Source organism: Planococcus citri, chromosome 1 (genome assembly GCF_950023065.1).
Source record: "Planococcus citri chromosome 1, ihPlaCitr1.1, whole genome shotgun sequence".
Classification (NCBI taxonomy): Eukaryota; Metazoa; Arthropoda; class Insecta; order Hemiptera; family Pseudococcidae; genus Planococcus; species Planococcus citri.
Window position 1 is genome coordinate 47,912,682 of NC_088677.1, and position 24,516 is coordinate 47,937,197.

At 33.6% G+C, this 24,516-nt stretch overlaps 2 protein-coding genes across 2 annotated transcripts in view; one reads left to right on the top strand and one right to left on the bottom strand.

Annotated features, from left to right (window-relative positions):
* The window catches only part of LOC135832389 (probable G-protein coupled receptor No18), a 28,388-nt gene extending 10,492 nt beyond the window's left edge, over nucleotides 1-17,896 (bottom strand). The window contains exons 1-2 of the mRNA XM_065345607.1: nucleotides 17,441-17,896; nucleotides 4,437-4,590 (exon numbers count right to left, since the gene is read on the bottom strand). Of these exons, the coding sequence (XP_065201679.1) occupies nucleotides 4,437-4,576 (140 nt within the window). The 5' untranslated portion in view covers nucleotides 4,577-4,590; nucleotides 17,441-17,896. The remainder of the gene's footprint in view (nucleotides 1-4,436; nucleotides 4,591-17,440) is intronic.
* The window catches only part of LOC135832387 (uncharacterized), a 29,969-nt gene continuing 19,587 nt past the window's right edge, over nucleotides 14,135-24,516 (top strand). The window contains exon 1 of the mRNA XM_065345604.1: nucleotides 14,135-14,300. The gene's annotated coding sequence lies outside the window, so the exon portion shown is untranslated. The remainder of the gene's footprint in view (nucleotides 14,301-24,516) is intronic.

The following is a 24,516-nucleotide window of genomic DNA, read 5'->3' on the forward strand; positions in this document are numbered from 1 at the left end:
ATAATTAATATACTTAATTTTTTCATTTATCTCTTTTCGTATACGCAAGGTTAACGAATCGTTGAATTTGATGGCTGTTACGTAGGTAACTCGGCTGGTAATTGGATAACTCACGATAATAATTGTGTTGAAAAAAAAACGCGTAATTTTTTATTTACAAACAAGGTGTCTCTTGCATACTTGCATACTTAGTTACCTCATTTTCGCAGATTTTACTTTTTTCGAGAGAAAAGTTTATCAAGGAAGAAATTTAGAAAAAAATGTGGAACGATAAGTTCAGGTCATAAAGTTGACCCTGAACCCCCTCCCCTCATTATACAATATTATGTTAATCCTCAAGATGTAATCTTTTGACCTTTTACTACTTTTTGAAATAACCCGCGTGAAAAATTAAATTTAAAAAAATAATAATTTGAATGACGTTTGCTTTATTAGCCTATTTATCTCTAAAGTGCTTTAAAAATATGAAAAATTTCATTTTTTTTTCCTTCGAATTGAAAATATTTGGGAACCTTTAGTGACCTCTAGATAGTATCAACACGTTACTCTATATTTTTCCTGCTCTTATTTATAATCGTTCTCAAAATTGAGCGGAAATAGATGTAGAGCTAGTCGAGGGTATCATCCAAAAATGAGTAGGCCTACGTAAGTACATATTTGAACTCACGTCAGTACCTCTGAGGCTCTGAAAACCTAACTGACGACCCTCTTTAAAATTCAATGTGGATCTGTGAGAATTTATCTTGTTTAATCTTGTTTACGTATGTATTTTGTCCAGTCGATCAGTTTCAAAAACTTGATTCAGTCGATCAATTCATTTTCGAATTATTACAGAATCATTTTAAAAAATTTAAAGAACAAAACATCTCGTGATTTTAGTTTCTTCAGAAAATCATGAAAAAACTATAATAACTGTAGTTTTAAAGATTCTCTGCTTGTGAAAAGGTTATCATAATTATTAGTTCATTTTTACCATTTCTCATCACTCAGGCTGTCTCTTTCTCACGAATGAGCTCATTTGTTTGATACATTTGTTGATCCCTATTTTATTGTGTGAAGTGTTCGTACCTTTGCTTTAATAAATTATAAGGCAAAAGGTTTCGAATATGCTGCAAATATAAAATGATCGACCAAAAAATGTCCGAATAAATAATTCTGCCAAAATTTTTCATCGCTCAAACGGCCAACCATTTCGTCATAAAGGAAACCGTAGATATAGCACCTAAGTAGCTGTAGGTACCTGATATCATTCAAGGACTACACGTGTTCTCACAAACGGAATGAAGAATGCTTTAAATCATATTAGAAATTAATCAACCATTATGGTTAATTTGACCGATTAACCTTTTCTTGTAACATCGATGTGGAAACGTTCACCATTGTGTCTGAAACGTGTCATAAAATTAAGACATGGCAAATTTTCATTACCAAGGGCCTATTCAAATTTCCCCGCAATTAAGATGAGCATTGATAATACGAGCGGAGCGTAGAAAAATCTAGACAGATGGATGGATTGGATACAGCCGATGGAAAATTCTTAATTACCTACCGTACTCGGTAGTCAGACAAATTAGCCAGATTTGATTGTTGCATAGGCCCATACCGCTTCGAACGAGTACCTAATTAAAAGATATTTCCTAAATCTATGCTGTATTCTCCGACAAGTTTCGAGAGAATTTGACTAAAACTAGGGAAATTTCCAATTGTTCGTAACCGAGTATAAATTTTGAAGCTTCGTATCGCACATGTTTGAATGAGCTTTCAGGTTTGAAATGCCTCTTTGGTAAAACTTGGCGAATTCAAATTATAATTCGGTTTAAATATTGAAATTTCCCACGTGGTTGGTTGAATTTATGTTTATAACTAGGGCATCCAGTGGAATACGACTCGGTTAATGAAGTCTCACAACCGATGCCACGCGAAGTGAATTTTTGCGTAAGGTGTTGTTGGAAAAATCGGTTAATGGTGTTTTTCGCTAGCGTATGCGTTTCTTTCTGTTTTTCTCTTTCCATCTTTTTTGTTTGCTTCTTTAATTAATGGCTGAGTTGTGTGTATTTTTTTCCCTTTCGTATTACCTTTGCGTCTCTCGCAGGGATTATCTGTTGAAACACGTTTTGTTTCAAAAGGATAAAGTAATGGTTTACTTTGCACTTTGTTACCACGCATAAATTCAAATAAAGCTTTTTCCGACTTGGTCCGACTCCATTGTTAATTAATACCAACTAGTCGACGAAAAGAATCTTACATAAAAACTAACTACAAATCTTCCCAACCATGATACAGATGTTATCCGAGTACCAACTCCCTATTGTATTAAATCAAACTGAAAGTAAAACCTAAAGAAACGTCTGAGATTATAAAAATCGTCGACGAAAACAACGAAATTTTTCGAATCGTCTGAGCAACTTTTATTTATGGTTTGAAAGTTGTCATTTTTTAAAAAAGGATTAGGTATTTTAAACCGGATTTTTTGCATAGAATTATGACTAAGTATACGTATCATCGTGGCAAATTCAATTTGAAAAATTTGAAAGGCGACGACTTTTTAATATTTTTGAAACGTTAATTTTAATAGTCTTTTGAAAGGTTGGATTTTTAGCACATACGAGTACATCTACCTAAGTACATTGTTTAGTTTATTCGTTATCTGGGAGAGTAATGAAATAGAATATGAGACCGAGAAATTAGCCCTATGCACGTAACTGTGCTTTTATTGTGACTTGTCACTGACATATTGGCCTCGGCGTAGGAAGACCATATTAAAGGCTTTGAAAATGATTTGTACATAATCTGTCTTTTGAAGGCTCGACCTTTTGACGTCATCAAGTTGCAACAACAATATGAAGTCAGTGAAGGTAGCTGAATGAAGCTGAATTCTGAGAGTCAGTCTCGTCAGTTGGGATCGTAAAATACAAATTCGAAGCAGATGGCGAGGATAAAGTTGAGAAAGGTGCATGAGGGTAATGCCCCTTACCAAACAAAACATTAAAACAGGATGTTTTAGGTGACGGTCAGTCGAACTGTTGAGGTCAGGGTTTCGTGGATACAATGGCTCGAGCAATCATATTTTCTCACCAGCCGTTGGTTCAACATAGAGTTGGATAATTTGAAAAACTAGTCGAGATTATACGAGTACCTAAATTATATAATTCCAAAATCAAGAATTCGGCTCTTATGGAACCTTCATTCTGCCTATTATAGAGCTTTTTTCGTATTTTATTTTGATTAAATCGACGGATTTTTCGGGGTCGAACTCAAGATCATGTTACTTCACACTCCATTATTGTATATGTATAATAAGCAGGATAAGGGATGGAAGATACGCCGGAGAACATCGTTACAAAGTTTGTTGACACGTTGTTTATCTTGGCCGGGTTTACTTTCGAATATTTTCAGATGAGAAAAATTTCCCTCTAAAATGAAAACTTTTCGTGTTCTAAAACAATAGTTGCTTTTTCGATACAAGATCATAAAACGAATCTATGCTTCGAGGTTCGGTTTAAATGGCAAAAAATTACTTCCATTCAATTTACTCGAAGCACGACTAACTCAAGAGTAGCATTCACCTTTCTAACAAGTTGGCTACGAGTGTAATGTATTGTTTTACTCGATACTCAAGAGTGTACCGAGTGTACTCGAACTATGCGTGAAATTGAGAGGTAATCGAACAATTAAAGCACCCTATTTAGTGGTCACATGTATAGCCATTGCCATTTGAAAAATACAATATTCACCGCGAGTTGACGTATACGAAAACACTTTCAACTCTCGAGTTATAAAAAGTATCGGAGCGGCGACTCGTCAACGAGTCACTTGAGCATAGCACTTACACTTACTCGTAGTGGCGAAAATATTCGTACCTACACCGGGCATAATTCACTTCCAGACGTAGATTACGATGAGTATTTTTCGTTTATTTTTCAGACAGTTGAGAAAATTTTTAGACAAGTTGTTTTTTCACTTCGTCGACGAATTGCCTTTAAACATACAGCCAAATGTACACGTGATAACCGAAAAACAGTACCACATTCGTTTAGGATGAGTTTTTTCCCCTCTCTTTTCGCTTTCTTTTCACTTAGAGGATATTTTCAATCCTTCGAGAAGACGTGCACGTGGATTAAAATCGTAATATGCTACGATGAAAAGCGTATGGTTTCAGTCGCAGTAGGTGATCGAGCTATTTTTTTCTCATATTTATTGGGCTGAAAAGGTCTAAAAAAAATTTCCACGATTGGCGCCGAAATACGTAAACAATTAGAAAAAAAATGAAACTACTACCTCGGAAGGTCATAGAATCGATAAATTATTCGAGAAACGTTGCCCTCTCTGTACCTGCTCTATACCTTTACCTATAGCTGCGTGCAGTCATATGTTGTAGATAGATAGACGTACATTGCTCTTTACATATACGATAAAGTGCTTATTATTAAACTCACCTATTGGAAATCGTTCGTAATCCGGGTCTACGATGGAATACCAATAACAATAAGGAATTACTGATCGTTGCGATAATCAAAATGACACCAATTAGACTGTTTAATATCACGTTTTCGCTAGCGCTCGTCTGTACTACCATTCTTGATATTCGTTCTGTAAAAATATAAAAAAAGCCAAAAATGTCAACTCGATTTATCTTTTTACGATTTTACGCTTGGTAAAATATTTTATACTACGTGAAAATTTTTATTACACACGTATCGTTCTTAAAATGTCGTCGTCGTTTGCATTAGAATATTATACATTATACGAATAATACCCAGTAGTAGGTAGGTACCTACTTTATATCTAGTAGCAAAATACCTTCTCTCTGTACTGTGAAACAAACACACGAGTGAAAAAATAATTCGCCATCGTTGTTTGAAAATGCTTCCAAGTAATTGTACATTGTTAAAATTTTCTCAAAATTCATCCTTCTTATGAATAAATTATTAAATCGAGCTTATGTAATATATGCGGATGAATTGGTAATAGGTACTCTAAAGATTTTGACAGCGAATGGTAATTATTTTTATCATTTCGGGTAAATAAATGATCGAATTTTTCCAACATATCATTACATCATGGCGGCAGCAGGCGTAATTAATTATAATATTATACAAATGCCTCTTTTTTTTTTTTTTTTTTTTTTTTTCATTCATTCTTCTTTTTAATTGAAAGAAAGTAAAATTTAGCGCAGCTTCATGAATAATGTACGAGTAAATTATCGTATCTTTGTGTAACAGATTTTAACGTATTTTTAATCGGTCTAGCCGGCATTATTAATTGGTGAATTGTAACTGATGAAAAATGATGATCTCGCGAGTATACATTTGCTTAGATCTTTTTTGATTCGATTACAAATAAGTAAGTGAAAAAAAATTCCACAATGAAATTAGATACGCGTATTATGCGAGCATCATTGACGTATTATAGATAAATGCAATCCGTTGGGAATCGAAGGATGAATCTGCATTTATTTGAATAATGCATGTATATTGTATGGTGTGTTTATCGCAGTTTTCCGGTCTTCTTTTTTTCATTCTTTAAAAAGAATTTTACGTTTATGAACTGAAGCGAGATATTATAGACTCTTCCAAAGAGTATTTTTAGTAGTGATGCCTGTGCGATAATTTCGTTGATTTTTCTCGTCGATAAAAAAAGCTAGGTTATCTAATTGATGCGTGTAGATTACTATATCGATAAAATGCTGTATGATTTTATTTTAAATTAAATGTCATTTATTTCGTATACGGATTCGCTTCGATAAAATGCTTTTAATGATGAAATAAAGAGTCAATATGTAACGGATGTACGAGTATTTAATTAAATTCGCTATTTTTAGAAATAAGTTAGAGAAAGTTCCAGAAGCATTTTTTCAGCCAGGGTTTTATGGTAGGTAAGGTATGTTGCTTCGATCGCGTGGGCAGCTAGGTTAGAAACCAATGGTTTCAATCCCCTTCCCTTATATGTAATTTGATAGTAAAAAAGGTAAGTAGGTAGAAAAAAAAAGAAAATCCACCAAATGAAATTTTTGGATCAAAATTGGATTTTAATACTAGGCATACTTATAAAGACTTTCTCAATTTTTGTAACTTCTTGCATTTCTACGCAATTAAATTGTACATACCCATACCCTGTACTTATTGAATACGTAATTTCTTATCATTCTGGAAAAACACCTCAAATTCTTAATGAGATTCTAATGAATAAAAAGTTGTGTTTTTTTTGCGAAAAATTGAAAAAAATTTAATTGATGTTAATATTTTACTCTGCAGCAATGATAAATAATTATTTTCACACTATAAGTTGTATTTTAAGAGAGGGCGAACGGTGAAGCAAATTGTGATAGTTCTTCACTATACCTACTTTACATTATTTTTTTTTCTTTTCTTTTAAGCCTTTTTTGATCTTTTCAAAACAACCTTCAGCATTTTTTCTGTGCATTTCTTCGTTTTTTGTCTTTCTAACCATTCAAATATTTACCTTCCCATTTACTTTTGAGTTTTCTACATTTCTACAACGTTTTAAAATGTAATATAATTTTCAATTGTTTGGAAATAATTTTTCATACTTTTTGCTTTGAAAATTGTTTCGAGTATTTTAATAAAAGATGTTCAAGTTGGTGTGTGTGTTTTTTTTATTATTATTATTTATTTCTTTTAGATTATTTTTGTCATGAAACTTGAGAAAATCTGTTTTACTCTGGAAATTATTAAAAATTAATTCGTTGTACGTATTTATCTACAAAAAAAAAAAAAAAACAAAAAAAACACAATTATAAACTTGAAGGTTGTGGTTTATATTGTATGTATACAAAGCCAATTAGATGTGGGTAAAAATATTTTTTAAGGGAACACGTTCTATTATTACCTACTTTTATCTCGTATTTTCTTGACAAATAGGTACGATTTGTCAACTCGATTTGCGATTATTCCAAATCTGAACAAACTCAAGATGTAGTATGTAGTAATTATTATTCTTTGAAATAATTAACACGTCAACACCGAACGATTTTTTTTCCTAATAAGACCAACTCGATCACATCATACGTCGGAAACCTAACATACGTTCATCAATTGCTCGAGAAAAACATGAGTATGACTCGTACTTTTCGTAAGAAAGCAATTTGAATAGCATTCGAGTGAAAAATTCCATTGTATGTACATATTATTAGAAATATCTGAAAAACTAGAGGTTGACAGAGAACTCGAAGTATTTTTTTTCTTTCGTTTCGATACAAAAAAGAGAATAACGATTGAAAAGATTTCAAGTACTATTTGATTCGTTTCTATACAAGGAAACCGTGTCTGGTGAAAATTTCAACGTCCATGTTGCAAGAAAATGAGAAAAAACGGATCCAAATTTTTCGCTTTTATTTACGAGCATTTTTTTGCATCTCAAATGACTGTCGAGGTATTGCTGGTCGAGTCATCTCATGAGATAGTGGAATTTGTCTAAAAAATTGGTTTTCAAAAGAGGATTTTCTTTTCGTGGAATTTTTTTGTTGTCATTTGAAAAGATTAAAATAGTAGCACGAATTTCAACTCGTTAAAGTTCTCATCTCTCGATATAGATTTAAAAAAACTATGACGTGATTTTTAACGAAACATTAGCTGCTACGCGACGCCTCTACTGCCTTTTACTTTCGCGCATCTAATTTCCCTCCGCTGAGAGTAAAAATAGATAAAATCCAAGCTGGAAAAAATCGTCCAATTTAAAACATAATTTTCCGCTATATTCACCCGATTAAAATTTTCCAGCTAAAAAACTCGAATAATTTATCGGTTAAAATTTGAAACGTATTCGAGATGACCTATACTTACAACCCACGATTACGCAGCGGTGAATTTGTTTCGCATAAATATAACCAACCGCCCAAAAGACGGGTATCAAAATTCAACACGTGTCACGTTGAAAAATGTTTAATACTTGTTTATTATGATATCGTGCTCAGCGGGTGAAAAAAATTGAAAAAGCTCTCTTAATCTGGTCTAAAGTTGAAAAATCATTTCCATAACCTGCGGCGAGGCGCGTGGCGCGGGCGCCTGCTGCGGTTTTATTAAAATTGAAAAAATTTTGCCTAACGTTATCGGAAATTTCGAGTCGAATGAGAAATTAAATCGGAAATACACCGTCGGCTTCGACTTGGTATTCTCATTATGCAATCTATGGCAGAATACACGTTCGTCGGTGATTTTCAATTACGCGCAGCCATAGATAGGTTTATCGTCCAAACGGTTTTCCAAATTATTTACTTAAAAAGCCATTTGAAATTTAACGCTTGGACGAATCGCGATTGATATTTTTAGCCGGAGGAAAAATGATGAAATTATTGGTCCTCTTCGACGCATCCGTTAGGTACACGTAACTAACGCTGATTATCTCGCATTACGAGTAGAAATCAAATTCAATGTACTTGTAGGTATCCAAGTTGGTTCTTTCACAGTAACCTGAATATTTACATCGTACTTAATTTAATTTCAATTCTAATCCATCTGTGAACTGATATCAGACAAATTTATCGATTTCTACACATCGGGGCATCCCAACCATGATGATCATAATCGATCTCAGACCGGCAGTCGAATGCCCCTCTCCCTCTTGCGTTTCTCTCGCTCTCGCAGATAAAATACTGCCGCTGAGTACACGTTACTCTATTAAGTACAGGAATCCTTATCGATGATGTAAATTGGATTTTTCATTTTCAACATATGGATGGATATTATGATAACACCATCTGTATGCAAGCAGAACTCACAATTATTAGTCAACAGTTAAAACCCAACGAAATTCTAATTACTGTGAAATGCATTTCACAAATGAAATAGAATGTATCTACTTAATACTGCTCCGAGGGTGGTTGAATATTAAAATAAGTGTGAAAACAACTGGATCACTCGAATAGGGGTCCTGCAAGAAATTTAAAAGTATACAAAGTTATCACGTTAAAGTCGTTTATGATTTCAGAAGGATTCCAAGAATGAGTAAAAGAATAGGGCTTCACACACTTAATAGTGTCGGTTCTGAATTTTGTTTGTTCAATTTAAATTTTGAAAGCAGATTTTGCATTTTAGTTAGGTTCAATTTGAGGTACTCTACTGAAAGGAGTTGAAAATTGAAACCATTTAATTTTTGTTCAACACTGAAACATTAGGTGAGGACTGGAACTTATGTAACAAAATATTCACCTGTAAATTTTCCAGAAATTAAAATATCTTTGGGCAATAATTTTATCAATTTTTATTTATAATATATTTTTTTAGATATGCATCGATTTTTTGACCCTCAAATCCCCTCCTCCTCCTACAGAAATGTTGATATGGGCGTTTGATATGGTATTACACCTACTTGATTCTTTTTTTAAATTTTTCATGTAAACATAGAAAACTCGTACAAATCTAGATTCCCAAAAGTGCGGTGATTGGGGGGGGGGGGGTGGGAGAGGATTTTTTTGAAAAAAATGTCCATGCTAGTTTCATAATTTGTGAAAACTTTGACATCTTGCGACGTTTCATGAAATTAGCAGAGGGCGACTGATTAATTATACCTACCATCTTCATTGGACAAATTTTCAGTCAATAAAAACCAAAACTGACCTTTTTTAGTACACACGTGTTTTATGTTATACTTATGTGTCAAAGTCAAACCGAACTTCTTTCACAGAGGACCCGAAGAGACAATTTTATTCTAACATTTCAAATAACACTCAAAAGTTGGCGACACTGGTGGGCACATCGCATATTTCAACTATACCTAGATCCATTTTCAGACTCGTCGACTCGTACGCGTCTCGATATTCAAGGATAGGACGGAGGTAGACAAAAATACAGGATCATTAATGGTGAACTGTTTTTACTCTTCTTTGTATGCGCAATAATAACAATCAAGTACCTAAGAATTCCATTCTCTTATGTACCTACCATTTACTGAAAAACTCGACACAAATTCCAAGAATTGGTGATTTGTTCAGACGGATGGACTATGTATTCACCGAGCCAAAGTCCATATGGTGTATGTCTAGTTGTCTATACGTACTGATAAGAGATGAAAAAAAAAGCTAGTTGGCAATGAACTTCTAGCCACTTAATCGTGGATGCGTTTTTATAATAGATTTTTAAAATATGTTTCACGCGTAGGATTTGCCATATGGCCTTTAGGTATGCGTTTGATTCGATTCGCAATGTAGGTACATACAGGATGTCCATTGTCCACTATCTGATAGTCTTGATTTGAATGAACATAGACAAGCTGGATGGTCAAGCGGGGAAACAGCGACTGCTAATAGAATTGGAAACAAAACCAGAAAATTTTTTGATTGCGAGATGAAACAAACGACATTTTACTTCCGTCTCTCATCGTCTCACTTCTCTTGTAACGACAAACATACTGTTTTTGTGAATTTAAAAGAGCAATATTACATATGAGGTGAAAATTGTGAAAATCGATTCATCAGTCTTGAAATCTGAAACGATTTTCCTAGCCGAATGAAAAAAATAATCGTCAAGGAAACACTCATTTTTGAAAATAAAAGTAGCTACAGACCGGAATGGTAAAAAAGAAGCCACGATTGAATTATCAGTCGTACAAGTGTCAAAATTTTAAAATTCATTGAACAATTTTAATTCATGTTTTTTAACAAATAGGTAGATACGTATATACGTACCTTGATAATGATCATATTTTTTGTCAAGTTTTAATCACAGATTTACGAATTATCAACTGCAAGCGTACTAGGTACTATGGGCTCATGTTTGCGTCTTTTCTTTTAAAATACTTCAAAAATAGGCCACAGACATTCCTGACAGCCATAAAGTTTTGAATCATTTCATCAATTGGATCACTAATAATTGCCAACTTATTCTGATCGAACTAGGACATCCGGTATATTTTTCAACGAGATTATGAGTGTAAACTTGATAACGACTTTTTACTTGTATACGAATATGACGTATAATGTAGTAAATTTCTTACAGCACTGACGAGAGAGAGAAGAGAGGTATATTGGCTCTAACATGTACATTACAGAAGTTCATATTAACCTACACCTATGCGCCAAGGCGCGAGCGGCGAAGGGCTCTCTATTCTAAGATAAATAACATAATGAGATAAAAATAAATGAAAAAAATACAGCCAAAAAGTGCAACATAGGCAAACGTGAAGACAATTGAGTGTAGAACAAAATAAATAAATAAATAAATAAATAAATAAATAGGTAAAAACAGGGAATAAAAATACAGCAAAAATGTGCAGACTAAACACATGCCAAATAATCAAAATACAATTTAAAGCACAGCGTGAAAGTTAATTTGAGACACGCTAGGCCAGAGATTAACTAAACAGAAAGGGGCACAGATGCAAGGTAGAGTGCAGAAAAGTGAGAAAAATAAATGAGTAAATGAATAAAAACGATAAAAAAAATAAATAAATAAATAAATAAATAAAAAATAAATAAATAAATAAATTAACTAATCAAAACACAAAAGGCAATATAAGACACGCTAAGCCAGAGATAAACCACACAGAAGGAGGCACACACAGACAAACAAAAGTCAGCCTGTATCTAAAAGCCACTCAGCCACTTTTTTCCTGAACCGTTTACCAATTTTCAGTTGCCTAAGTTCAGCAGGCACTGAGTTATAAACACCTGGAGCCTTAGATGCTGCCTGCATTGTAGATCTAGTCCTGTTGCAAAGCTTCTGCCCAGCTGCCCTAATTCCCCCCTGCCTGAGACCGCTCCTATTCACTGTACCTACACCAAACTGTTTTTTATTCTCATGCACATACGCCGCAAGGGAAAGAGTATACATTTGGTCTACCTTGAGTATCTTCAATTTTCTAAAGGCGTCTCTTGTTGTTTCCCTACGTTTGAGTCCTTCAATATTACGAATTGCATGTTTCTGTAAGCGCCTAATAGGCTCTAGATGCTGTCCAGCAGCTCCACCCCATACAAGGATGCCGTATCTCAGGACAGAGTCAAACAGGGAAAAATAAATTTTTTTTAGGTGATAAGAAGAGAAGTAACCTGAAAGATAATACAGTAGCCCATTCAATTTACGTAATTTCGTTTGTAGGTATTTGCAGTGTTCACTCCACATCAATTTTTGGTCCAACATAACTCCTAGATACTTAACTCTATTCACATGAGTAAGGGCAGGACAGCCACACCTCTCCCCACAGTCCACTCTTAGATGTAATGTGCAACTTTGTAGGTTTTGAGGCTCACGAAAGGCAAACGACATAACCTGGGATTTTTGAATGTTTGGTACAAGTTTATGAGCTGAGAACCATCTCTTTAGAGTCAGCAATGCGTTATTAATTTTTTGTATCAGGGTGGTCCAAGTTCTAGCAAAGAACACAATTGCAATGTCATCTGCAAACGCATATATAGTACCTCCTAAATTTAAATCAAACAAATCATTGACGTAGATGAGAAAGAGCAATGGTCCTAGGGTGCTTCCTTGAGGCACGCCATCATCCACTCTGAGAAACTCACTAATAAAGTCGCCCAATCTGACTGCCTGTTCCCTCCTATTCAGGTATGAATCAAACCACTCGTGCATTGTGCCTCTAAATCCAAACTTGAACAATTTATGCAGCAAAACAGAGTGACAAACTGTATCAAACGCTTTTTTAAGGTCTATATAAACTACTGCCACATTCAAACCTTTCTCTAGTAAATCAGTTATTTCTGAAACCTGCTCAAACAGAGCTTTATCAGTATTCTTCTTAGGTAAGAAACCATACTGTCTGTCGCTAAAGAAATTATATTTTTGCAAAAAACTTAATATTCTTTTTTTTACAAGCTTTTCGAATACTTTTGAAATAACTGATAACAGAGCAATAGGCCGGTAATTGTTCATAAGATTTCTGTTTCCAGCTTTGAAAATTGGGACAACTAAAGCCTGCTTAAGAACACTAGGAAAAATCCCTGCAGTCAAAGATTTATTAAACAGAGTAGACAATGGACCAGCCAAAATTTCAGCATTTTCCTTCAGCAGCCTAGCAGGTATAGAATCGAGACCAGTTGTAGGTTTTGAATTTAAGCTTTTAATCACTACAATCGTCTCTGCAGGGGTAATATCAAAGATCTGGAAACTGTTACTTAGAGACTTCTCAGGAAAGATTGAGGTTGGGATATTTTCAGTATTATTTGAGAGATTTTCAGCCAGATGAGCAAAGAATGAGTTGAATTCCTTAGCTATTATTTCACAATTATCTTTCATCGTATATGTCAACCCATTGATCTCAATTTCCTCAATTTGTTTATCCTTTTCCCCTTTAATTTTTTTGATATGCCTCCAGTATTTTTTTGGTTCCCCTCCAAGACTATCTAAGAGTTCAGAGTGGTAGCATCGTTTCTCTGCCCTACTTTGTGATACCACTATTTTAGATATAGATTTGTACTGTTCCTTAATTTCAGGACATTCTGGGTGTTTTTTAGTCAATTTATATAGTCTGTTTTTTTCTGCACTAAGTTTAGCCAAATAAGAGGAAGCCCAAGACGCGCGAGTACGAATCTGTCGATTATTACTGACAGAAACACGTGAATTTTGTACAATGCTGCCGAGTGAGTTTGACACCAATTCAAAGGCGCCCTCAATGTCCTCCATTTCCTCAACAGCTGACCAATCAAACTCAGTGACCAACTTTCTCACTTTTGGAAAATTAATTGACCTGAAATCCCTAATAGATGTCTTCATGCCCTCCGCAACAAATGTCAAGTGAGAGAGAGTTCAATAACATCGCGAAATATACTTCTAATCAATAAAATATTGAATAAAAATATTCCTTATTATTTATACGTTAAAGTACACATTTAATCTAGAATTCTAGACTGTACATCGACGAATGTAACCTGTAATCGCATCGGCATTTCCTATCAATTAATTATCAATCTACTTTATACATTATTTATAAAAACACGTGTCGATGTGGCGAGTATAATATTAATCCCCTCATCATCCAATATGTAAACAAACAACCGGAAGACCGACCAAGCGAGCATTCGTGTGTTAGGTTTCGGAAAAAACGCTGATCGATTTTCACATAGAATAGCAAAATTATGAGTATCTAGTGTCTCTTCTGTCGTCTACTTGCCACAATAGGCTAATTATTCGCTTAAAGCTTAATGACTCACGTGTCGGATGTTTTAACGCGTGGCTGAATAGTTTACAAGGTTTTCTATTGGATCGTCGTCGCGTCGTTCGTCGCAAAATTATAATAAAATTCCTCACAGGTATAAAAGGCTTAGGCTCGAAGCTCGATTATTTTCAGCTGAGGAGAGTTACCAACGAAAATATGCGCGTATTTTTCTCTCGAAGGTACGTAATAGTGAGCTATATGTATGGGTCTGTGGGTAAATTAATCGTGAGTCGAATGGCCCGAAATTTAAACCTTTAGCGATTAAAGTTTGTTTGTATTTTATTAATAAGAAAGAAATTAGGCGATTAATCATGTAGTGGAACTTTTTTAAAGAATTAATTTTTTCACGTAATGCCATTAAACGCAATTCGACTGAAATATTAGACGTATACCTAGACCTATGTACACTGAATTTATACATTCGAAAAATACGTTCGCAAAATTTGCACGCAAATTGAAATTTTCCGTCTCGTTTTATTTGATTTAATGGTTTTTATATTTTGATATGGTGTGTATAAAAATTTAACGTTATCAAAGGTCGTTTTCAATGTGAGTAATTATAGGTTATTTAACAAAGTAAAGTAAACCTTTGATTAGGTAATGCCAATTAATCGATATATTTGTAATATATGATAGGTACTTTGTTACGTTATTCATCGTATAATATGACTGATACAGCATTAAGTAGGAATATGCCCGTTTAATAAAACAGACATTTTAATAATGATTTTTCAAATGAAAATACACATTTGTTTTTATGCAAAATTTCTGCACGAAAAAATCCATCGCTTACTCCGAAACGAAATCTGAACTATACGATTCAATTTGTTTTTTGATTTCTTTTACTATTATTGGTTTCAAAACCTACTCACACGCCACGATGACGTGGCGAAGCAAAGAGAGAGGGAAGTACATATAAATACTCGTACACGAATTTTCGTTGAAATTGAACTTTTTCGCGTTTTTATTTAGCTTGGACTTTTAAATTTTTACCAAACCAAAATTTTTTTTTAAAAATTGCACTTTTAAGTACAAATTGGTAAGTATAAAGATTCCAAAATGTAGTAGCCCTCCAACACAGTGGTGCGAGGAGGGGAACTGGCATACAAATTTGTTACTGTACGCTCAATTCTTGGAGGAAATACAGTAAAAAAATTAAGTCAATATTTCTCAATAGGTACATTAAAATGATGAAGAATTTTGTAAGCATAGAATAATTCTAAAAATGACTGAAAAGTTTGAAGTTGTCAAGTTGGAAATGTTCTGAATTTTCATTAAATAATATAGGTAAAATCAGCTATATTTAGAGCGCTAAAAAGAAGCAAAGGGGCATTTCTCTCTGACCAAATTGTCTGGGGGATTCGAATAAAGAGGCTCGGATGAATAATAATCAAGTATTAGGTATAGTACATTATAAATTTTCAACTTTATTTTTGAAATCAAATATTCATCAAAATCAGAATTTGCAATTGGGAAAAACATCATGGATGGGGAAGGGGAAATTGAGAAATTGCCTTTTTTTTCAGTTAAAGACTATTAGGTACCTGAAAATGTTAAATCAAAATATTCTAACCAAATGTTTCATTTTGAAAATTGTTTTTCTTCGTGACGAGTTTTACAGTACAATTTTCTCTCGTTCGTTTTCAAATTCGAAAATAATGAACCGAGTCTGATTTGTCAAATAAATCCAAATAAATTAAGTATCAAAAAAGAAAGAAATAATCGTAAAATTTCACTGTGTATTTCAACGCTCGCGGCTGGGAAAATCTAATTTCGTTGAAATTATTCGTCTTCGCATCACTGGCACAATTTTTTTTACGGCTTTGTTTATTTTTGTTCACATATTGTACGTATTTTTTAAACAATGTAAATTTTCGTTCCTAAAAAAGGCTCGTAAAATTTGCAGAGATAAAATTTGACCCTTCACTTTGCGACTCCACTTGAGCTCGACTGGCGACTAAGTTGGCTAATTAATTTGAAAAAATGAAGAAAAAAACTAGATCGAGGTAATCTACTACGAGATAGGTACCTAATCAAATGAAATGGTAGGAAAAAAATTAACAAGAGAAGAGGTACCTCTAGAGCGAGTCTCGTTTAACGAAACGTAAAAAATGAAATAACAGAACTGAAATTTAATTCGTTAGTAATTTTGTTGTTTTTTTTTTCGCATTATGAACCACAGCCACACGCAGGAGAGAAGAAGAGGAAAAAGTGGAACATGGTTTTTAATCACCATTTTATAAATATCCGAGAATACTGGAGACGACAGAGTGAGGCAAATGGCGAATTCCTCGGATAAACCGAACGTACTTTCCTTATGCTTTTAATATTATTAATTTATCGTTTGCCAACATAAGCCAAAAAGGAGATGCTTTTTGAATTCTATGCTGTTTCGGAGTCGGAGTGGACCTTAAAATGGGTCAAGTATAACCAAGATTAAGAAAATTGCTCGTCGTTGACCTAGTAATTAGACTGTCGTTTTTAAAAGTTTATAAAATAAATAAACGAGTTACTCGTACTCGTATATACCGCCAACAACGAGTGTATGTAGATGAGAGCGTTTAAAAAAGCTTCCAACAATCGTATGCTTTCATCGTATCGAATTAATATGTTCGTTTCGGGCAATCTCCATAACGCCACTATTACGAAATCTCCACAAAACTTTGGAACTCCACATTTCACTATAGTCCAAACAGTTTTAATCACTGTATGGAACCTTTGTATATACCTTATTCTCACAAAAGATTACCGCATAACCAAATCAAAATACCTATTCCACAAAGTAAACTTCCACTTTTTTGTTCTTTCATACATTTGTTTGCCAAAAATATATAAGATGATAACAGAATTAAAACTTTCTATAACACAAAACCTCCACAACTGTTGCGGAGTCCACAAAAAAACTACGGAGGTTCCACATTATCACCAAGACACAGTTTGTGGAGGTTTCACCCTCCATAACTCCATATTTTTAAATTTCGCGGAGGTCGCTCGAACACACCTAATATGTATTACTCGCGTATAATTAATCGACTAAATCGAGCGTTGAATTTTTTATGTGTGTTTGGAAATTGCCTGGTTGAGTTGGGGTCTGGTTGGAATGATAGAGGTTTTTATTTGGAATTGTAATTTGTAATGGAAAACGAAACGATGAGTTAAGAAATATGAATAATTAAAGTAGGTACGATATGATGTGTTTTCAACTTGAATGGGTATGGATCACAACAGGGGCCAGGAATCATACCAGATTAGAATAAATTTAATTTCAAATTGAACTAAAATACATATTAATGTTGAAATTGACAGAAAATATTCTTACCGGCTTAAATAAAATGGTTAAAAATGCACCCAAGATAGAGTTGTGTCGATGAATCGAACTATAACAGTACCACAAAAGATCGCGTACATAAAAATGCCATATTTAAATTACGCGAAAATGTACTCGTATGCCGTAAAAATAGCGGGAAATTTAAAAATTCTGTTATACGATACATGGAAAAATCGTTTAAATAAAATAACAAGTATAACTTTCTAACTTGAAACAACTCGTAGTAAAAAAGTTATAACTCGACGGAAAGAAAAAACCCTTCGAACGCAAACATAACGTAACGTGCACGCGTTGAACTGACTACCTCGCCGGACGAATTGATAATAGATCGGAGACTCTGTTATCAAGCGAGTTAAATAAAGTACTTCGCCAATTGCGCGCTGAGAGCGCCGTAACGAACGTTACCGCCACGGTATCCGAACGCAACATAGTCGGGTTCAGTGATAATGGAGCGTACTGCTAGTAAACACAGTAGTATTGCTAGAGAAAGAAGGAAAAAAACCTGATGAAACAGGTGTAAAAGTGGGAGAGGGTAAGAGAAGATAGTACCTAACGTATGGGATTACCATCTCCGCGTGGAGTAAGGTCGGATAAGATTCTTTAATTACCTTAACCGTTGACCTGCCTGCCTGCCTGCCTGCCTGCCTGTATGGATTTTTTTACCCTAAACTCGTCTATTTTGCAGGAATTTCCGAAACAAATATTAAAGTTGAACTATGCAACCGCGATGCGTCACGCGTCTTGCATCTCGTTTCTCGCAATGACGCTCAGCACTATAATATTGCCTACGGATATTGATGTAAATCCAATTTTTTCTTGAATTCGCCGATACCGATTCCAGTTCCGCGTACGGTACTATTTATGAATGGAATATTTTCGAATCGTGACGAGATGGTTGTTCCAGGGAACTGGGAAATACAACGATCTACATTCGAGAATATTCTCAGAGAATTTTTTGTACAGATTCAGCGAATGTAATGCAAATGAATAATGTACATATGTATAAGTATATTAATAACTAATAAGAAAAGTATTGACGCACCTCAGAATTTTGAAGAATAGATATGTACTTGAAAAAAAATTGAATTTAAATGATCACTCATTTTGGAAATTTCAGAATTTTTCTCAATTTTCTTCAGAAGATGATGTTGGTTTCTGAAGCGAAATTTACAGCTGATATAGTCAATCTATTTAAGCTTCACTCCACCAGCAGACTTCTAATTCAACTGTAACATTTTTACCTGTCGTGCCTCTGGCCTTTGTTGCAGTAATGGCACGTTAATGGAAAAAAGCCAAGTTTATAAAAATTTGCTCTAAAATTTCATCAGCCAACATTTTTTTCGGTTGTTTATCTCGATTTAGACCCGCGAAGAAAAAATTTAATGCTCCAAAGCACAAAATTTCAATCCCTTTTTTGAACAATTTCAACAGCTTCCCATAAAAATTGTTTTGGCAAAAAAAAAATAATAACGCTGGGGTTTTCAATTTTGATCAAATTTCATTTTATGGTTTCAATTTAGAAAAAAAAAATAGGTAAAAATTGAAATTTTTGAAACATTTTTTCTTTGAATAAAATAAAATTTTGTGCAAGGAGAAAAAGCGTAAAAACTCTGAAAATTTGTTGTAATTTCATTTTGGAATTTGAAAGAGAACTTGAGAACGATGCAAGTTTTTCATTTCAATGCAAGAATTGAAAAATCACTAAATTTGAAAAAAAAAATCAAAATCCAAAAAGAAATTACCGACATTATTAGCAAATATGATCGAAAATTCAAATGATAGGTAATTAATAAGTAGGTATATTATATTTCCCATACAAATCCAAGAGTCTTTTGAAATTGAAATTTTTTCTGTTTAAAAATTCTGATGCGGCATAGAAATACAGTAGCATCCGTTTTCATACTTCAACCGAATTTCCAATAATTTCAAAATGAAATTTGATCAAAATCGATTGCTTCTTTATTTGTATCAAAAATATGATTTTTAGCACTTGACCGATAACTACATTACCTACACTTCGTATTTTTCAATAAAAAGAAAAACAAATAGTTTCGTGATATTCATTATCATGGCTTTTTGTTTGGTTTAATTTTGCACCCTGTATTTCCAAAATAACCACTCCAACTACTTCCAAAAAATTAACCACTTTCTAACCTACGCACTAATCCAGCAATGAATTTGCGAAAAATACAAGCTTGGCAAATTTCGAGCTCTTACTCGTATCTTAACGGGTTCCGTGAAAGCTCTCGAAATAATCGACATATTTTATTGGTATCTAAAATAAATAAATTCAACGACATGATAATTTTATCAGCGATGTTGTCAAGTACGCTCCACTGTTAGATTGTTACTGTACTTCGCCATATTGTCGATATGGCACGACTACTGCGAGCTTTTTTTACTATATTATAGTGAATATTTAAATCGACCATGCGATTCGCTGCGTAAGAATTAAAAAAAGCTTGAAAAGTTCGATAACCTTTGTGATATTCTTAGCGAAGCATATTTTACTATATCGACCTACTTCTCGTAAGAAATTTACGCTCGATTTTTATTTTTTATTTTTTTCGTATCGTTTGATGGAAAACAATTCGATAAAGGAAAAATGAAAGCGAGAAGGAAGAAATTTCCAAAAATATTCTTTGCTTCATAAAAAGCTATTTTTTTCTCGTTCCGCCATCTAAGTATATGGGGTTTCTTTTCAATGTGAAATGTAGATCAAGGTACATTTAAACAGCATACAACTGTTAGAGAAACACGCAAATAAATAGATAGGTGTTAGTTGTATCAAATGACATGGGAAATTTTCTACAATTGTGTTCAAAACGATGCAATGCTTCCCGAGCACCAAACTCATATACACATACAATTTTAACGACCTTTTTCAATTTTACTTGATACGAGTACAATTAAAGCGTTGAAAATAAACTTGTGTATAGGTGCATAAATAAGCCATAAGGTACCTAGGACCTACCTACTCTAGACGAAGCTCAATATAGATGTAAGTAGATTTTACTTTATGGGATGTTGGAGGACAAGATCAATTTTCTCATAGGTTTAGAATTTAAATCCCGTTTGAATGGAATATCTGATGTAGGTATGGTACTAGGTACCTATTTGTGTCTTCACCTCTAAAATGTATCTATACGATGCTGTTATGGAAAATGAGTCATTTTCAACTTGGGTTATTATATCGAATAATTTTAATGTAATTTGATAACTTTTTCAGTGTCATTGCGCTTTGACCTGAAGATTTTGTCGCATAAAAGATACTTTTCAATAAGGTTTTCTTTTTTTGAAAGCATGGGAAATTTGATTCTTTCGTTTAGAAATTTATTGAATACGAGTGCACGCTTGTTTTGAATCAAGGGAGGATAAAAAGACTTCAAGTAGGGCAAAGGGCCAATGTCACATAAGCAAAAAAAATCTAAATATATTGTTCGAGTACTTACTGAAATTAAGAAAAAATTAAAGCCAATCCAACAGTTTTGGCAAGACTTGAGCGCAATGAAATGCAAAGTTTTTCATTTGGTGAAAAAACTTCTGATCATTAAGAAATGTTTCGATAAATTAATAGCACAGTTTGTATGTTTTTTTTTTTCAAATTTTTATTTTCTCCTATTAAAGAAAATAATACTTAAGATTTTTAATCCAATAATTTCTGTTTTTTTTTCTTTTCTGCGTCTAGCTCCTTATCACATGAGAAAAATGTGACGGAGTCGGAGAATGTTCTACACATCATGAACTAAATAAATGAACCGTTCTCAGGTAAATTGAAAATAATTTCTGAAAATTATTGAAATTCAATGAACATAAATGTATAAAAAATACAGTCGTGTAGACATCAGCAAAAAACGCCATAAAATCTTTAAAAATATTCGATTCGGCAGGATCCTTCAAAGTCTAGAAATTTTCTGTTTTAAAATTTCAAGAAATGTGAATGAGCAGCTGTAACTTCAGAGATCTTGCTTCGTTTTGAGATCACAAGTTGAAAAAGGATGAACGCATTTCTAAGGTTTAAATTTTCCAAAATAGCTGTCCATTTGCACTTTTTGAGATGTCATAGCACTTTTTCAAAAAGTCATTTTTGAGAGAACATTTTCTGTGTAAAAAAATGATTAAATATTTGAATAGAAATCCCCTTGGTCACTCAGTCACCAATTTTGATAATTTTTAATCAATATATCTACTACCTACATCGAATCTATGAATCTGCTGATTTCAGTTGCCCAAATTGAAGATTGAGGGACTCGCAGTTTTGAATCTTCAAAATACTTCAAAAATGAGTAGGTAAAATAAAACAATCAATTAACTAGTCACCATCTCAAAAATAATAATAATAATACACATTTTTAGTCATATTTGAATTACAATTTTGACGTAGGCGAGGATGATGGTGTTTTTTAAGTGTCCAGTTTTTTCAAAACATGCCTCAACTCTAGGCGACTAGACACAAGTGAGAAAACGTGTATTTTTTGAGCCCAAATTTAAAAAAAAATTACCCTCCTATTTTGAAAAGTGCGATTGGAAAGCTACATATCTGGAAATTTTCTTTTTAGATCATATTCTTAGTAATTACTTGGACGTCTTCGGGCCTTTTTTAAAATAAGTTTGAAAAAGTATGTTTTTAGCCTTTTTTTGGGGGAAAAAACTCCAAGTAACGAAATGAGATGATCGAGCCGCTACAGACAATGCCTCATCCCACCCAAAAAATATATGTTATACTTATCCCGGATTGGTTCTCTATTTGTGTGATTGAAATTTAAATAAGTACATATTTGTACGTATGTCTAGAAATTAGGTTTCCCTCGATAACTGGTCACAAGTTTGAATCTTCATTTTTCATTGAACTGATGGACAATAAGTTAGGTATAGTGCGAATAGCTAATTGCAAGTTTGTTTTCATTATTTTCTTTTAAAAATTCCAGTCTGCTTCTGCAGCTGACCATAGTTAAATGTTAAATGTGGCTAGACTGTTAAAAATAGTTCAATTTGCATATTAATACAACTAATAAATGAAATTTCGTCCAATTTTAGAATTAATAATACTTATCTATCTATGGCGTCCGTCTTTCTTAAGAATGCATTCATATAAAATTGAAATGATTAGTAGATTATTTGTATTAGCAGTTGTTTTGGTTTTTTGAACTTGTCATTTTTTAAATTTTTTAATGCGCATGCCATAAGTTACATACCTACTTACATGCATATTTTTCTCGCAGTTGATAATAAATTTTTGACTGCGGCGTAATATAGTACATAGGTACATATGTATATCAAGGGAAAATGTGAGTAGATATGTGATTACGTGTGGGTAAGTCTAGATATTTATCTAGAAGTAAATTACGACGAAACTTTAAATTTCTGATTTTTAAAAATTGAATCAACACTTTCAACAAACGTAAAGGTCACACGAGCCGAACTCTTTGATTGGTAGGGGACAGAAATAAGTACGTACATATAGTAGAACAAAATAATTGAATATTTGGATGGTCCATGAACTCAGTATATCCTTCCAAAAAAAAAAAAATCCAGTCAAACTTTGCAAAAGTCATTAGTCATTACTTTTTGCGATAAGATGAGTGCGCCATATTGATCTTCAAGAAAGATATGCATATTTATCTAATAAATTATTATGACGATAAAAAATTCTAAACAAAAAAATCATAGACGATTTTAATCACTATAAAATATAGGTAAACGATGGAATTCGATATCTTTTTATTAAGCACGTCTCAGCTTGAAAAACGCTGACCAGGAAAGGTCATCGTGCTTCGTGCCAACGTTAGTGTACACTTAAAGGCAACTTTTAATTCAAACAAAAGATAATGAAAACAGTATTAGGAAAGAAAACAAATGAAATAGTACACTCGGAGTATGGAAACCTTACGTGAGCGGGCAACTTATGTAAATTTCAAACATTACCGTATACGACGAGTTCCGTTGGTAATAATACTCGGTCTTGGTCGTATGATGTGCGGTCATTTTGTCAGCGAATGAGTTGCATTATTATTTTTGCACAAACCCAAAGATTTTATGGGTTAAATTCGATGATCTGAATAATAATGCACAGTTTACACGGTGGATACGAATTTAACCAACCAATTTTGCAACTATTTGGTGTAACGTCGCGTCGTTTACTCCGTATTCATGAGCGATTTTGGAAATTGAAAACCAGGCAATTGAAAATTTTAAACCAGGTCGTTTGGGTTTGTTTTCTTTTTATTCGCGAAAAAAAAAAAGGTTTCAACAAGGTGACCGTCTCATATCGAGCTGCTCAAAAATTCCAACATCGTTGAAAATAACCAGCAACATCCATTTGTTCGAATCGTATAAGCTCAGATGGCCTTATTTTCGTACAGCACTTCAGTCGAATGTATTTTTCATTGTCCCGTGTTGCGAGAGGAAGAACGCTTTTTTGATTTTATTCCTTCAAATTTCCAAACGAATGCAATTACACACGCTACGTACATTTCGACACGTAGGTATTTCATTCAATCGTGTCAATAAAATTTGCTGACTGGTTTTCTTGGAATAATATTTTTAGTATTCGATGCATTATTTACATACATATTTTGCCCAATTTAACGAAACGAGAGCGCAAAATATGGCCCGATTTTCGCGTGTACACGAGCAAAGTTTACGTACTTGATGTACGACCGCGTTAAACAAGTTTTTGGTTTTTACGAACCCTCCTAGGACCCAGCAACAAGTAAATAAAATAAAAGGAAACGTTAAATCTCATCTCTCCATTGCGCTGTTAAAAAGTTTTTCAGTTTTTGTTATCGTGCCTGTGTGAGAAAAGCGCCAATAAGATGAGTAAGGCCGCTCATCAGAGATGCTGCGTTAATCTTCATAAACATTTGACGAGCTATCCATCCTATAATTTTCTATCGCAGTTTTCTTTAATCGCTTTCAACTTTCCCTCTCCTTCCGTGAACCTTTTCATATCAACTCCGCCGTTCACCGTTGAATACACTAGGCAACAATTTTTGACCTTTTTTTTGTTTTCGGGTTGAAAATGGGCTTAATCGATAGTTTAGACCCTAAAACAAAAAACAGAGTGG